The sequence below is a fragment of the Anser cygnoides genome, chromosome 1, assembly GCF_040182565.1.
Source record: "Anser cygnoides isolate HZ-2024a breed goose chromosome 1, Taihu_goose_T2T_genome, whole genome shotgun sequence".
Lineage (NCBI taxonomy): Eukaryota > Metazoa > Chordata > Aves > Anseriformes > Anatidae > Anser > Anser cygnoides.
In genome coordinates, this window is record NC_089873.1 from 104,189,131 (window position 1) to 104,205,189 (window position 16,059).

Here is a 16,059-nt window from a genome sequence, read left to right on the forward strand (position 1 = left end):
TTTGTTACAGATTATTTGCTCTCAGCAGATATTTCCAGTACTTAATGGTCATTATTTCAGCTTTTCTTGAGAGGAATATTGTATTCCCCGATCTACATTTCTGTCTGCTTAGCGCAAGTGATTGCTCAGCTTGAGGCCAACAGTGACAAATATTTTACTAGCCTGCGATATGAATCTCAGACCAGAAAAGTTTTGTCATTGATTCAGATATTGAAGCTGTATCACTTCTGATTGTGTCTCAGAGGTTTGCTCTTCTCTGGGCAGGAAATAAGAAACAAAGCTGTAAGGCTATGATTGTTGGCTGTCAGTAGCCTGTGTGTATTTTGTTTATGATTGATTTGCTGACACTGCCTATGAGGGCAGGAGGTCTTGATTCCTTCTTACCTATACATTTCCTCTAGTAAGGAGTTCGTGTTCTCCAGCCCTGACTGAAATCATCCTTCTCTGATCAGGAAATTGTAACAGACTGCTGTGAAAACTGATCTAAGCCGCACAGCACATCTGTCTTCAGGGTGGGGAGCCCAGGCTGAGGAGAAAGCCATAAATCTAGATCTAGACCCAGTGGGAAGAAGAGATGCAGATGGAAGAAGGCAAGATCATAGTCATGCGACTGCAGGAGAGGCACACTTTGTGGCATGCTTTCTGCCAGTACACGTTACACACCCGTCAACACTTAAAGCTTCTCAAGCCATCCAGTTTGTCTTTCACCTCATTTCCTGCTAATGGAGAGGATGCATGCATGTAACTAACATCAGAGCCACCTAACTAAAAATTACGTTCCCAGACGATTATGAACTGTTCTTGTCCTTGGGATAGTGTCAGTTCCAGGTGGGTGATCCTTTGCTCTCCCTGTCAGCAGAGTTTCTCTGAAGGCCACTTAACGTGGCTGAGCAGACAGGAAGAAATGACCTTTTTGTCCTGCCACTCTTTGAACTGGTAGGGGATGTCAGCATTGCAACCAGTTCTCTTTTCCACTAACAAACGGTGCCATCTTTCTCCAGGAGACTACAGGACAGGGAAACTGCTTTGTTGCTGGGGTGCAGCTTGGAAGCCTCCCTGTACAAGCATTGTGAGCTTGTACAGCCTCCACATTCATCCTTTTGTGTTCTGTGGCCAAAGAAAGGGGAGAAAGATTTGCAACAGGGTTTTTAGCTGAAATCTAGCACTTGTGCTGTGTATGTTGCTACCTGCAAAGGCAAATAGAAGGGTAATGTATGTAGTTAGTGAAATATTCATTAGCTGACTTTTATGACACTCAGATTTCCACAAAGGGAACTGCAGGTCTACTGCTAAATATCATGTCAGTCTGACAATGGAGATAAAGGTTAAAAAAGGGAGAAACAAAGATAGAGTCAGTGACTGTTCAGTGCAGTACTAAGGTACGCCTGCCATGAAGGATGCATTCCAGTATCCTCAGTGCTTAGAAAACAGATAGCAGACTGTCCCAAAGAAGAGATGTTTCCAACCCTAGGAGACTGTTGACTACTTGTGTTGAGTTACTGCTTTGCTGAGGAGATTCTGAGCTGTTAATAACCAGGCTGAGATGCTGGTGTTCTATGTCAGCTCTGGAGAATCACCTGTTACACTCACAGGTAAAGTAAAACCAAATTACTGTGATGATGGAATTATCTCTGAGAAAATGGGAGGAAAATGTGTCTGATCATAAACAACAACAACAAAAAATTAGCTCTGTTAATGTTAATATTTTTAATATAAAGTTACTCCAAGATAAGTACATCCATATGGGTGAGAAGTCAAGCAAAGTGGGAAGAGGTCTGCATGGGCAAACAAGCAGATTGTGGTAAAACTCAGAAGAAGGAAAAATGCAGAAGGTGGAAAAAGGGACAGGCCGCTTGGGAGGAATATAGGAACGTTGTCAGAGCATGCAGGGATGCAACAAGGAAGGCTACTGCCCAAATGGAATTAAATCTAGGAAGGGATATCGAGGACAATATGAAGGGTTTCTTCAAACTCATAAGTAGCAAAAGGAGGACTAGGAAAAATGTGGGTCCACTGCTGAATGGGGTAGGTGTCCTTGCGACAAAGGATACAGACAAGGAAGAGTTACCGAAAGCCTTCTTTGCTTCAGTCTTCACTGCTAAGACCAGCCCTCAGGAATCCCAGACCCTAGAGAAAAGAGAGAAAACCTGGAGAAAGGAAGACTTTCCCTTGGTCAAGGAGGATCAGGTTAGAGATCATTTAGGCAAACCTGAAACCCACAAATCCATGGGCCCAGATGGGATGCACCATGGGTGCTGAGAGAGCTGGAGGGTGTTACTGCTAGACCACTCTCCATCATCTTTGAAAGGTCATGGAGATCAGGAGGAAGGGGCCTGAGGACTGGAAGAAAGACAGTGTCACTCCGGTCTTCAAAAAGGTCAAGAAGGAGGACCCAGGAAACTGCAGGCCGGTCAACATTACCTCCATCCCTGAAAAGGCAATGGAACAATTCGTCCTGAAGTCATCTATAAGCATGTGTCTAAGGAGACTGTACCACATCTAACAAATGAAGACGGTGAACTGGTAACAACAGACGTGAAGAAGGCTGAGGTACTTAACAACTTCTTTGCCTCAGTCTTCAGTGGTGGTGGTCAGGTTTCCCACATCTCTTGTGTCCCTGAACCTTTAGGTGGGGTCTAGGAGAGCAGAGTCCCTTCCAACTATAAGTAAAGAGCAAGTTTGGGACCTCCTGATGCAACTTAACAGCTACAAATCTATGGGGCCTGATGACATGCATCCCAGGGTCCTGAAAGAATTGGCTGATGTAGTTGCCAAGTCACTCTCCATCATATTTGAAAAATCGTGGCTGTCATGTGAAGTCCCCAGTGACTGGAAAAAGGGAAACATCACTCCCATTTTTAAAAAGGATAGAAAGGAAGATCTGAGGAACTACAGACCAGTGAGCCTCACCTCTGTGCCTGGCAAGATCATGGAACGAATCCTCCTGGAGGCAATGTTAAGGCACATGCAGGGCAAGGGGGTGATCCAAGATAGCCAGCATGGCTTCACCAAAGGCAAATTATGCCTGACCAATCTCGTGGCCTTCTGTGATGGAGTGATTGCATCAGTCAACAAGGGTAGACCAACTGATGTCATCTATGTGGACTTCTGTAAGGCTTTTGACACAGTCCCACATGACATCATAATCTCTAAACTGAAAAGGTGTGAAGGGAGCACCATCCGGTGGATAAGGAATTAGCTCGATGGCCACACAGAGAGAACAGTGGTCAATGGTTCTATGTCCAGGTGGAGATCAATGATGAGTGGTGTCCCTCAGGGGTCTGTCTTGGGACTGGTGCTTTTCAATATCTTCATCAATGACATGGACAATGGGACAATGACATAGACAGTGGTTTGTCTCCTAGCTCCACACAGAACTATCTAAGTTGTGGTTTAATCTGACAGGCAGCTAAGCACCACACAGCCATTCTGTCACTTTCCCCACAGTGGGATGGGGGAGAGAATCAGAAAAAAAAAAAAGAAAAAAGAAAAAAAAAAGGAAAAAAAAAAAAAACTCATTGATTGAGATAAAGACAGTTTAATAGGACAGGAAAGGAAGGGATAATCATCACCATCACCATTATCGAATACATAAAACAAGTGTATTCTGACTGATGCCCAGACAGTCCCTGAGCAATGGCAGCCCCCCTGGCCAAATCCCCCAAATTTACTTGTTCAGCATTACCTTATATGTTAAGGAATTGGACAGTTTGGGTCAACTGTCCAGGTTGTGTCCCTTCACATCTTCTTGTGCACCCCCAGCCTCCTTGCTGACAGGGTAGTAAACTGAAAAGCCCTTGTCTTAACGTAAATACTGCTCAACAACTAAAACATCATTGTGTTATCAGTATTATTTTTCTCCTAAATCCAAAACATGGCACCATACCAGCCACTATGATAACTGCTGCAGTTCAGATGACACATTGGTTCTTGATTTTCGATTACAACTTTTCTTGGAAAAATACATATGACAGATAGCTTGATACACAGTTTACCAATACAAAATAACAAGCAAAAGATTATGCAAAACAGATTCCATTCCATGCCTCAAAATCTGTGGGAAGTCATTATATAGAGCACACTGATTAACTGCATTTTTTTTTAAACTTGGAATTCCAGGATTCTGACATTACGTGCTTGTCTATGCACAATGTTATTTTGGATCATAGAACAGTATGAAATTCCAATTCCAATTGCAATTTCTATTTTGGGTAATGGCTGTATATTGTTAATCTCCGAAACACTTGATTTAGGCATAATTATATGACCTCTGCAGTATAATCTGTCCAGAATTGCCAACATGTATTTTCTACTTTAAGCTTCTCTTTTGAAAAGCTTTTCTTCAAGGCAGTTAAATTTTTGTCTGCCTAGCTTCTCATACACACACAGATAACAAGAGGAGGAATTGTGTCTGGTATTGTCAAGTCAGCAGTAACTGAAACTTTAGTAAAAATACTGATTGTCAAGAACTCCAACCTCTTAGGGCCACTTTGGGGAGGCTGGAAGTGACCATATGTGCTCTATACTTCTGCTGTCTCCATATTTAAACACCCCTGAGTTCTGTCTCTTGTTTAACGTGTTTCTATGTGTTTCTATGACCACACCCTGTTTCCTCTTTGCTCTGAGTGCTGTGTCTGCCTTCTCCTTTACTTCTCCCTCTCTTGAAGTGGGGAATGCTACAGGTTAGGGCTCAGAGGGAACATCTGTGGTGTCCCATGATCATCAATAGTCCAGCCAGTTCTCTGAAGAGGGCTTTCAGGTTTACAAAGCTTCTGCCGGGAATAGTCTTACATGAGAGCAGCTGTCTCTACATTGCCCTCCACAACCCCAAGACCAAGATGATCCCCAGCCTCCAGCCCCTAACCTGTTAGCTAGATAACTTTGGTGCATACGCTTGCTTTTTATAGACCTACACCATGTCTTCTCATCCCGTGTTCTCATTTTCTATGCTTATTAATCAGTCTCTCTTTCTGTTTCAAAGGATACTTGAGACCTTTGTCATTCCTTCATGTCTATAAATAGCAATATTGCCTTAAAACTTTGGATAGTGTTTGATGTATTTAGGATCCAATAGTAGGAGGGGGAGAAATGTCAGGAATGCAGAAGAACTGACACCATAAACTCATCATTTGCAAGTTGTTAGATCATTGAAGATGCTTTCAGCATCACTGTGCTTTTCTGAGTGTTTACAAATAATGAGATCAATGCCACAGAATGGTCTGATCTTACAAGCTCCACCCTGTAGCTAATTAATATTTGATAGCATTCTGCAACGCATACCCATGGGACTGACACATTGCAATGATAAAAGCTGTTTTACCATTTCCCATAAATGAATCTCAGTTTTGATTGGTTTGCTGTTTTTATTAAAATCCCAATTGCTGGAGTTAGGAGATCGTAATATAATCTTTGCTGTCATTCAAATCATGCTAAGGCCTAGCCATCAAGAATGCAAAAACCAGCTGGATGGCATGATATACAATTGCAGCCTAAAGGCTGAGAAGTGAAAGGAACATGGTATTTAAAATAAAATTTCATTGTTAAACTAACACTGTTATCCATCAAGTCCTTGGGGTGATGACACATCCCTCTGCCTTCCAGCCACTGTATGTGCATTATCTACACAAAGCTGCCTCTGTACTAGCAACTACCATGGTGGGTGATTCCATCATAAAATACTGAATTGTTTGAGCAGAAAATATCCATACAGTCTCAGGCAGATCTATTCTTGTTCTGCTGGGGAAAGAATGAGCAGGGAACACAGGGAATTCAGTTCAAACAACCCAATTGCTTCTATAAATGAAAGTAAAATAATGTTTTGCTTAGGTTATAAAAGCATTTAATACCAAACTTTTTGCTGAAAAGATCTACTCCCTGCTGTGGAGTAAGCGCTTGAAGTTTATCAAGGTATCATTCTTGGGTTGGATGTATTCTTTTTTTCTGAACTGAATGAAAAATTTCCAACTTTTGTCTGAGTTATAAGTACTCTAAAAAAATCTATTTCACATCTTTAGAAGAGACATAGTTGGCAACTAAAATCTGAGATTTTTGCAGCATGGATTGTGCTCCAGCATAGACATGCTGAGGTGTATGGAGATTTTCTTCTGAACTGACTCTTCATGACTGCCAGGAGCTAAGCATGAGAACATGAGCTCTCTTGTGTTCCAGGGTCTTCTGCTGGCCTCTAAGGAGTGGGTGATAGGAAGGAAGACCTTGATGAGAATAAAGTGATTCAAGTAGCCTAGTGTAGATGGGAACCAAAAAACAATAAGGAACATGAAGGGTTGGTTAAGGGCCACACTGGTCACAGATTCAACAGTCATCCAGATTAAGGCTGTGGCAAAACAATCAGTCTTCAGGGATGGGTTTGACTAATGTTTGAGGGGTAAGCCCAGCACCAGCTACCCATAAATAGAATACACAATGGGGAAAAGATGATGGTTCACTGAGCAGGGCTGAGGTGCTGTTCTCGAACCATCCAAACAGGAGAATGCAGTCATGTCTTTGTAGATTTAGCCATTGAGCACTAAGGCTTCAATTTCTGTATTTCTAGATGAAAGTCTGCTTTAACAAAAGCCTGTGTAGGCTGTAACATCCTTCAGAGTGGCTCACTTTCCCCAGACTGGAGCGTGAGTGTCTGAGTAGTCCGATGGAACTGTTCCAGTCAAGGCGTTCACAAAGCATCACAGTGCAGGAACAACAAGGGTGCTACAAGTGCAAATATGCTTGGCTTAAACTGTGCATACCAACAAATATACCTGGTTAAAGTGATTATAGTTAATATCAGCAAGTTATACTGATGATTGATGAAGAATCTGACTGATCGCAATTGCTTAAAGGTACAAAACAAGCTATTAGAAATATCACAGGAAACACTGCAGTAGTTCTAGCAAGTGTTGATAGCAAAGTTTTACAGAGAGTCTGCTGGTGAACTTTAATAGTAACACCTGTCCCCAAAGGAAAGGAGCCCGGAGCCAAAGATAGCCAAAGAAGAGATGTTTTATCTTGAGGACTATATCCGGGACTGGTCTGGGACTGATGAGGACTACACTGGGCTTCATTTTGAGCAAGAATATATTTGCTCTTTTTCTACCGGTAGTTATTGCACAGGAAAAAAAAAAAAAAAGTATTGGTATTTTACATTTATTTTCCAAGGCTTCATAACTGCTTTTGATAATACACTCATACAGTAAGATTGCTTCAGCAACTTTAACAGTGCTGTGGATTTTTTTGTTTGTATAGTTTGGGGTTTTTTTTTTGTTTGTTTGTTTTTCTGTGTGGGTGTTCGTCTTTTAGGACATTCTTTGAAAGGATCCTTAATGATGTAAAAAATATTTATTATTATGACTGGATGTAGAGACTTCAAAAAAAAAAAAAAATCCGTGTCAGAGATAAGTGAATTCTTAGCCTCAAATGAAGTGGATAATGGAAATGTTATTCTCCCTACAGATGGGAAGCAGAGAGACATTGAAAAGAAAGCGAATACTCAGAGATGTACACAGTGGACATCTTTCAGACTGCACGTTTTCATCTGCTGGGTTACTGGCCTTAAATTTACAATTATCCTTGATCTCAGACTTTTGCATCCTTTTACTGGTGAACATATTCGTACCGGAAATTTTCTACTTTAAACATCCTCATGAGCACAGAGAAGCCCTAACCTGTGCAAGACTGTAGCCACAGTAATATACATTAGAACTCTTTAATAAAAGTAGATATTCTTTCCCCTTGTGAAAACAAAGCCAAGTCATCTAATGTAATTAATGTAGCCATGTAGCAGAAGGTGGAATTTTGTATTGCCTGCTGCATGATCAGCATCAGCTCTGTGGCAGTATTAATTATTCTAATCAAACAAAGGTCTCTTTGTATATAGCTTAGTTCAAGCAGTGAAATCAATACAGACAGGACACAACTCATTGCAAGCAATATTTATACAGCAGGGGATATTCATATTGGACAACATTGTATGAAGTTTGCCATATTGTTTTCCTAAATTTAGTCCCTTTGTCAGATGATTATAGAGACTTGACCATAAATTACCTAGCTAGGCAAACTGGAGTACTTTCTGAATGACCTTACTGACAGGACACACTTTGCTGCCTAGCAGCTGAGCTAAAATGTTACGTACATTTGAGATCACATTTATCTCAAGAAAACTTGCCAGACATTCACAGACATAAATACTGTAACTGGTTACTCATTACTTGAAGAATAGGAAGATATTTTGTTATCCAAATTGACAAATTGGAGGGAATTCAAAGCAGAAGCAGCATTTTTCATGCTTTTTTTTTTTTGTTTGTTTCTGGAGATGGAAAGAGAGAAAGAAACGTGCATAATTTGCCTGAATAAAATTTGTCCTCTTGTTCTTCCTCTGCACCATCTGTGCATCCACAGATTGTGCACAGGTTTCAGACAGAATGCGAGAGGTTGAACAGAAAGTCTTCTCATTGAGATTTTATACTGGGCCACCACAAGGAGTCTGCTGGCCCTGACATAGTTGCTTCACCCTGTGGCACTACCACAGTAACTTGCAGCTTGCTCTATCAAACTGAGACAGTGCCTTGGAAACTGGTGTAATGTGGAAACAACCTCTGGGCTGGCTACATTATGTATGGGCTGTTGAGCTCTGTAACAGCCCTACCTGATACAAAGGAAATGTAAAGCTATTCATCTACAATCCACCCTCCCAAATGCACTGTGTTGGCTCTACAAGAGGACAAACTAATAGTCTCCAAATTGCTGAAAGAAAGAAAATTCAAAGTCAGAGATAAATCTCTAAGAAAGGGACAAGTATTAGAAGCTTGAAAAGTAGCAGCAGAATACTTTAAAGAGGAATGATTAGGTTAGGTAAATCTTTCCAGAACTGAGATACAATAAATATCTGTGGTGAAAGACCCTCAGCTTGTGAAATTCAAAGTCAAGCCATTGAAAGCCTTCAACACAGCAGCTCTTCAAACAGCTGGGATATTCCCTAATGATCCTGGCAGTGGGACATAAAGTCTTAATTTTGTCTTTTTCTTTAATTTAAGAATTATAACTTTCAGCAAAGGAATCTATATTAGTAATCTTCAATACTCCAGGTAGTATTCATTGGTTGATCCAGCAAAGGTGTAGCTGGCTAGAATATTACCCTCTCTTGTCACTTGGATGCGAAAACTGGTTTTTCAAGTGGCTACTGGAAACTGCTGTTTCCAGTGCCCTTCTTCAGAAATATGGGCACCGGTTCTGAATTCTTCAGCATTTCTCAGGCATGGAGAAGATCAAGATCAGGGACCAACAGTCCTAATACAGATAGAGCACTACAGTTTTGTGGTTAGCAACTGGAATCTTTTGACCCAGAGCTCTCACTGACCTGTAATTGAGCAATTGGTTCTTCTATAACCTGAATAACACTACTACTCATCCAGTAAGAATTTCTGTATGAAGGATGAGAACACTGAAGTATAACAATTTATGTCTGTTGCATATGACTGGATAAGAGAAGGAAAGTAAAAAGCAATTCTTCAAAAAAAAAACAAACAAAACTTCTTTGCAGTTTCTGTGACCACATTGAAGTCTCACAGTGAATAGACTCATCTCTGTACATGATCTTTTGGATTTATTTCCTAACATTGTAAAGTCAGTGTTATATTTTTATACATGATTTAGAACACCATAGAAATAATTTGTATCGGTAATGTTGAAATGTTACATATAACTAAGCTGGGGAAAAAAAAAAAGTAAAAAAAAAAAAAGTAAAAAAAAAAAAAAAGTAGACCATCATAAAACCTCCTTTATCTGGAACTTTCACAATCTGTTGCTGCTATTCCTTCTGTGTGTACACAAGAGCGGTTTCACCCCTCACTTGCTAAAACCAGCTGTTCATTCATGGAAATGTAATGCTATCCTCAACTTCATAGCTAAGTAAAACAGTTTCCTCTTCAGTACATGGCATCAGAATTAGTGCTGACTGGGGTAAGCTACAGTATCAATCAGGACAAAATAACAATGTGGAGGCAGAAGATCGAGAAAATGATTTCTGTCATGTCCTCTCTCCCCTGAGAGAGGGACACAGCAGCAATGTCAGCATGCTTTATTCAGTGTAAATGGGGAGTCAAGTCCACTGGTCTCAGCAATACAGTAATCTTAGTCTTATGCATCCTTGGGGGAACTGTTTTAGATGGAGAGGGGGAAAAATGAAGGCAGAGTCAGGCCCAACCCAGAAGCAAAAAGCAGGCCTTCAGCATTTCATTCAAGCTACACAGTAAAATCCTTCAGTGCAGCCTGTCTGAAATGCATGATGACACTCCCTGCAGAAATGAGACTGGGCATGCCTGCCGGGAGCCCTGAGGTGGATGCTGTATCCCATTTACCAAGGCACTGCATCATCTCATAGACTGAACCTTGCTTTTGCCAGTATTTACAGATTCGCTGAGATGCGTCAGCGTTCCCCAGCAGACACTGAACTGCACAGCCTGCCACAGATATTTACTGTCTCTTCAGCGTATCAGTGGGGAACGGGGCGGTGTGTTCTCTCTCTTTCTCTCATACACACGCACACAGACACTGAGGGAGGTAAGTCCAGCCCCCAACAGTGGGGCCATCCCTCTGCTGCTGGATTTTTCCAGCCAGAGCATCTTGCCAGCCCTGCTGTAATTTATGGAAATTGGTTTCTGATGTGGGGCTTCTTCTGTTACGACAGGGATCTACTGCCTGGCAGAGGGAGAGCTGCAATCAGGGCAGGAGAAGAGGAGAAGAGGTGAAGAACAGAGGGACACTGGGGGACTGGAGAGGACAAAAGGAGAAAAAAGCACATAGCATTTAAGAGATGGGTGAGTCTTAACTAAGAGAGCAGGAAGGAAGGCAGAGAAAGGGAGAGGAGGACAGCTGTGGGGAAGGGAAACAGAAGGGCGTTCAGAGACTGAGTCAGCTTGAAAAGCACAAACACCAGGAGACAAGTGCAGAGAGCACCCCAGCATACAAAGAAGGACCTGTTTTGTCAGAGTCTGCACTATGAGCACAAGAAAGAGCTGCCCCCTGTCACTGGAGCAAGAAGATGGGGAGCAAAAACAGAGTGAGGGTACTCCTGACCTGGAGCGACAGGACTGTGAAGTGGAGCTGAGGAACAAGGCTATTCTGCAACAGAAGAGGCGCCTTAAACAGGCCACACAATTTGTGCACAAGGACTCTGCTGACCTGCTGCCCCTGGATGGCTTGACAAGGCTTGGCACCTCCAAGGATCTGGTGAGTCCACCGGGAACCCTTTTGGGTGTGGGTCCTCATCCTAATAGCTCCCTGTCCCAGCTGGGAAATGCTGCCAGGCTTGTCAAAGAATCACAGGTTCAGCAAAGATTAAACTGCCCCTCGGCATCATCTGGAAGCAGGTCTGGGTGAAAAGAAAGGATAAATCCCCTACTTTTTTGCATTCATCTCCCCATGCATCCCCATAAGGAAAAAACTCTTCACAGAGGCAGGCAGACATGGAGTGCAAGGACTCCCCAGAACCCAACTTTCTGCTCACCCAGTATATAAATATATTCATCTAACATTTACATTTTCATGTGGGACTTTTCTGAAAACTTCCACGTGTTTCTGTATGGTCCACCTCAAAAGCAGACCCACTCCTTCCTGGACTCAGCTGGGAGGGAAGCACAGTTCATAAAATTCCTAGAGGGTTATGTTTGACCTTGTCACCTTTTTGTATTTTTCTCTTTCCCCCTACTCTTTGGATTTCTGGAGGAGTAAGCACATGGCAGGACTGATAGCCTGGAGTGCAGGCGATTGCAGTGATAAGCACCTATGGATGGCATCTGTGGGGAGGAGGCATGGCAGTGAGGCCTTGGGACATCTCCCTGTGGAGCACGAGGCATCAGGGAGGGATCTGCTCCAGGAGACCAGGCAGAATCTGTGGTCTAGAGGGCCTTCCCCAGGGAAACGTGGCAATACAGGGATTCATTTCCAGTGGAATCTCTTGCTAGCTTCACTGGGCGCATCTCCCCTTTGCTCTGGCAGCTTTGCTGTCTAACTTCCCTCTCCACTGTCTTTCATCCACTACTGAAGGATGTGGGGAATCTAAACCACTTTCCCCTGAAAGAAAGAAGTCCTGTGTCTGGCCGGTGGTGGGGCACAGGACTGTCTCAGGCTGCAGCAGCAAGCTGGGCCTACCAGCCAAGGAGGGGCAGGGGCAGACTCAGTGGCAGGAAGTTCATTTATTTCATCTATGGCAGAGGGTGCCCCTCCTTATATCCAGTGCTTTCTTCTGTATTCCTAGACCACTGGAGCAACATCAGGCTTGCTTGTCTGTGTCTGTCCTCCTCAGGTCATTTTCCTTCTGTTTTCCCTGCTCCCTTTCCAGGCCACAGCACTGCTGGCAACAAGGCACTGCTTAGCACTGGGGCACAAGTGTGTGGGACAGGCAGGGTCATGGGTGTGTGGGTCTGAGTAGAAGTCATCCCCTCTACTGAGACCTGAGACCAGCAGCTCTGCCATGCACAGGTGAGGGGTCAGTGTTGTGGGTTCTGTGCTGTTAGGCACTCCTGTTCCCACCACACTGTCCACATCTGCCCCAGCTGCTGATGAAATTCCCTGGTTCGGCCGTGGCAAGGGTGGCTCCTTCAAGTCACCCTGAGACTTCACTCCATGCTGTCCCAGCCTTTCACAGCAGCATACCCTGCTTTCGGCATTACAGAAAGGTTAGGACTGGAAGGGACCTCTGGAGGCCATCTGGTCCAACACCACTGCTCAAGCAGGGACACCTCGAGCACATTGCCTAGGACCATGTCCGGATGACTTTTGAAGATCTCCAAGGAGGGAGACTGCTACCTCTCTGGGCAACCTGTGCCAGTGCTCCATCACCTGCACAGTGGCAAAGTGTTTCCTGATGTTTAAACGGAACCTCCTGTGTTCCAGTTTGTGCTCGTTGACTCTTGTCCTGGCACTGCGCACCACTGAAAAGAGCCTGGCTCCACCTCCTTTGCACCCTTCCATCAGGTATTTATAGACGTTGTTAAGATCCCCCTGAGCCTCCTCTTCTCCAGGCTGAACAGTCACAGGTCTCTTGGCCTCTCCCCATAGGAGGGGTGCTCAGTCCCTTGATCATCTTGGTAGCCCTCTGTTGGACTCTTTCTAGTATTCACATGTTTCTCTTGTACTGGGGGCTCCCGAACCGGACGCAGTGCTCCAGGTGTGGCCTCACCAGTGCTGAGTAGAGGGGAAGGATCACCTCTCTTGATCTGCTGGTGATACTTTGCCTAATGCAGCCAAGAAAGCCATTAGCCTTCTTCTCAGAAAGGGCACATTGCTGACTCATGTTCAACTTGGTGTTCACCTGGACTCCTTTTCAGAGACTGGTCCTTTCAGAGACCAGTTATCAGTATGCCTCTGGGTCAGAACACAGTCACTGCCTGAATTGTAACGGGGGAGTCACAAAGATGACCCACTGGCAAGGAACAGGGCCTTTCCTGCCCTGTGGAGATGCAGATCCAACCAAACTGGAGTCTGGAATGCTCTGTCCTGTCTGGCAGCACAGGCAGTCTAACAATGACCCTGTGCATAATGCAGTGCTGCAGCTGGATATCCAGACCACATATTTTGCTGTTCCTTGTACAGTTTTCAGCAGGAAATATGTTGGGGGAAAATTTGAGTGTTCTACTGCATGTTTGTTGAGCCCAGACACAAAAGCAGAGAAAAACATGTCTATCTGCTTTGCTTTGATATTGATTCCTATCACAACATGCCCCAAAAATGACAACTGTGTTGCCCTGCATATTAGAGATGATAGTCTTGGTGTTAGGATGCTGGCAGCATAACGTCTCAAATACTTGCCCTAGTGAGGCAGGCATTGTTAGAATTTCCTATTATAACCAGCTTTGCTGGTTAATCTTTAATCTATAAATAATCTTTCTAGACATGAGAATCTCTCACATGTGAACAGCAGTCAGCCACTCAAAAACACAGCATATTTCATGTATGGTCTGTAACAGAATGAATGAAACATTTTTACCATGGACCTAGCAAGCAGTAAATAAAGCATAACATCTTTTATGCCATAGAAATTTACCAATGGTGGTAGAAGGCACAAAATAAAGTGTGATACCTGTGCAAAGTTCATGCACGTAATGCAATAGCTGGGGTGAATGTGGTAGCTGTGTTACCTCCATTTCTGCCTTGCCTTGAAGCAAGAGAAGAATCAGGCTTTAGATTCCCAAGAGCAGTGTTCTGCATTCAGCAGTCCCTGCAACTTGATGGGCCACTGTGATATTACTGACATTTTGGGGGCTGCAAATTAGAATCCAAAATTCTTCTGTTGAGCTCATGAAGACTGTAGGCTTTATAAATGATCTTCATATTTTCTTCCCCTTTTGTACTTGGAGAAAATGTGGAATAAAGGGAGATTGTCCAAGGTCACTCCACAGGCCTCTTTCAGGACCAGAAATAGAGCTGAAGTCCTCTTGGTCCAGTGCTCACTCCTGCCACGGTCTCTGCCATATCCTGCAGGAATGATAAAAGGCAGTGAAGACTCCTCTGTCATATGCTAGTAACAAAAGCCAGAGGGCCCTTAATAGACAAGAGGACATAATATGCTTTCAAACACTCCACCAGTCCCACGCAAAACTCCCCCCTGTTGCCAAAATTCATCTGGCTCTCTTCTGGATGAAAAGAAGGCAGCACTGAACACAAAGCAGCAGCAAATATTACTGGAGAGGTTGATCTTGGAGAGAGTGAAAAACACCCTGGAGTCCAGTTGCACTTGTATAGGGAAGTGATTTTAATTTCCCAAAGCATGTCTCCATTGACAACGTCAGGGACTCCTGCTGTGGCAGCGTTGCAAGTCCTAAAATCAGGGCAAGGCCCCCAGTCATTTCAAAAATGACATGTTTTCGTATAAAGACAGACTGTTATATTTTTTCCAATCTTTTCTGTGTATTCAGGTTGTGCATTCAGGTTATGCAATGCATTCAGCAGTGTCTGGAATTTGATGCAACCATCACATCTCCAAAAAAGAGAAATTATACTTTTCAGTGGAGACCTCACATTTTCAGCTTTATCACAACTTTTTTTTTATTATTTTTTTTAGGGGAAAAATGTAGCTGCATGAATTAAAATATTTTGAAAGTACTAAGAAAGTCTGAAGACCTAGCTTCTCCCCTCCCAAAAATCAGGACCTCCAGCTCATATCACTTCACTAATCATAGCAGTGCCTTGAAATTTTACATTGGAGAGTCTGAAAATGATGAGTTGCACTGGGAACCTCCTCCTACCCTCCTGAGAGTCTTCAGAGGGTATCCCTTCCAGCTGTCTGCCACAACTCCCTTCACATCCTCCCTCATCATCCTCTTCATCTCATAGTTTCTTACCAGCTCAGGAGAGATAGTGTTCTCCATTTCTCCATCTCATTGGTAATACAGAAGTCAGGGAGAGCCCCAGGAGTCTGCTCTTGAATCAGATGGCCTCCCAGTCCCTAAGCTTATCTACTCCCCATCAGTGGTTAGCCTCTTCCCATCCTGAGTGACGAGAAAGGGACAGAGAGATCAGCTGCAAAGGGCCTGCTTTTTCTGTGGGAAAGGTTGCAGGGAAAGGGGAAGGTCATTCACATGCCAGAATGTGAGAGGAAACAGAGGAGGGAGTACGGAAATTTATAGACCTGCTGGTGGTTCCCTGCCCTTTTCCCATGGCCCAGACGTTAGTTGGCAGCCCAGCTGGCACTGTGCTCGGAGTATTTAAGGAGCGCAGTTCAACAGCCAGATGTGCTGTGGACCTGTGCAGTGCGCTGGGAAAAGACCAGGAAGAGGAATAGAGGGATATTTTTGCTTCACTTTTTCAACTATTACATTGCTTCTCAAGCAGAATGTGAATGATCTGACTCTTGCCCCTTGGGTGGTGGAGAAACAGAAGCACAAGGGACTCAGCACCTTGCAAAGAGTCATGATGAGCGTGACCAAAGAGCCTCTAACAGCTGCTCCAACCACTGGACAAAGCTGATGAATCAGTGTGCAGTTCAAGTTGCAATTTATGCACTTCCATGGCCTCATCACTCTGACCAAGTGTAAAGCTAGTCTGAAGCATACACACCGTGCAGGG

At 43.6% G+C, this 16,059-nt stretch overlaps 1 protein-coding gene across 5 annotated transcripts in view; it reads left to right on the top strand.

Moving 5' to 3' along the window:
• The first annotated feature begins 10,071 nt into the window (after positions 1 to 10,071).
• NRIP2 (nuclear receptor interacting protein 2) overlaps positions 10,072 to 16,059 on the top strand; it is a 38,621-nt gene continuing 32,633 nt past the window's right edge. For 2 of the 5 annotated variants that reach the window (XM_048054460.2, XM_048054458.2), the window contains exon 1: positions 10,573 to 11,223. In XM_048054460.2, the coding sequence (XP_047910417.2) occupies positions 10,993 to 11,223 (231 nt within the window). In that variant the 5' untranslated portion in view covers positions 10,573 to 10,992. The other 3 variants (XM_048054457.2, XM_067005393.1, XM_013199974.3) reach the window with 3 other exon arrangements.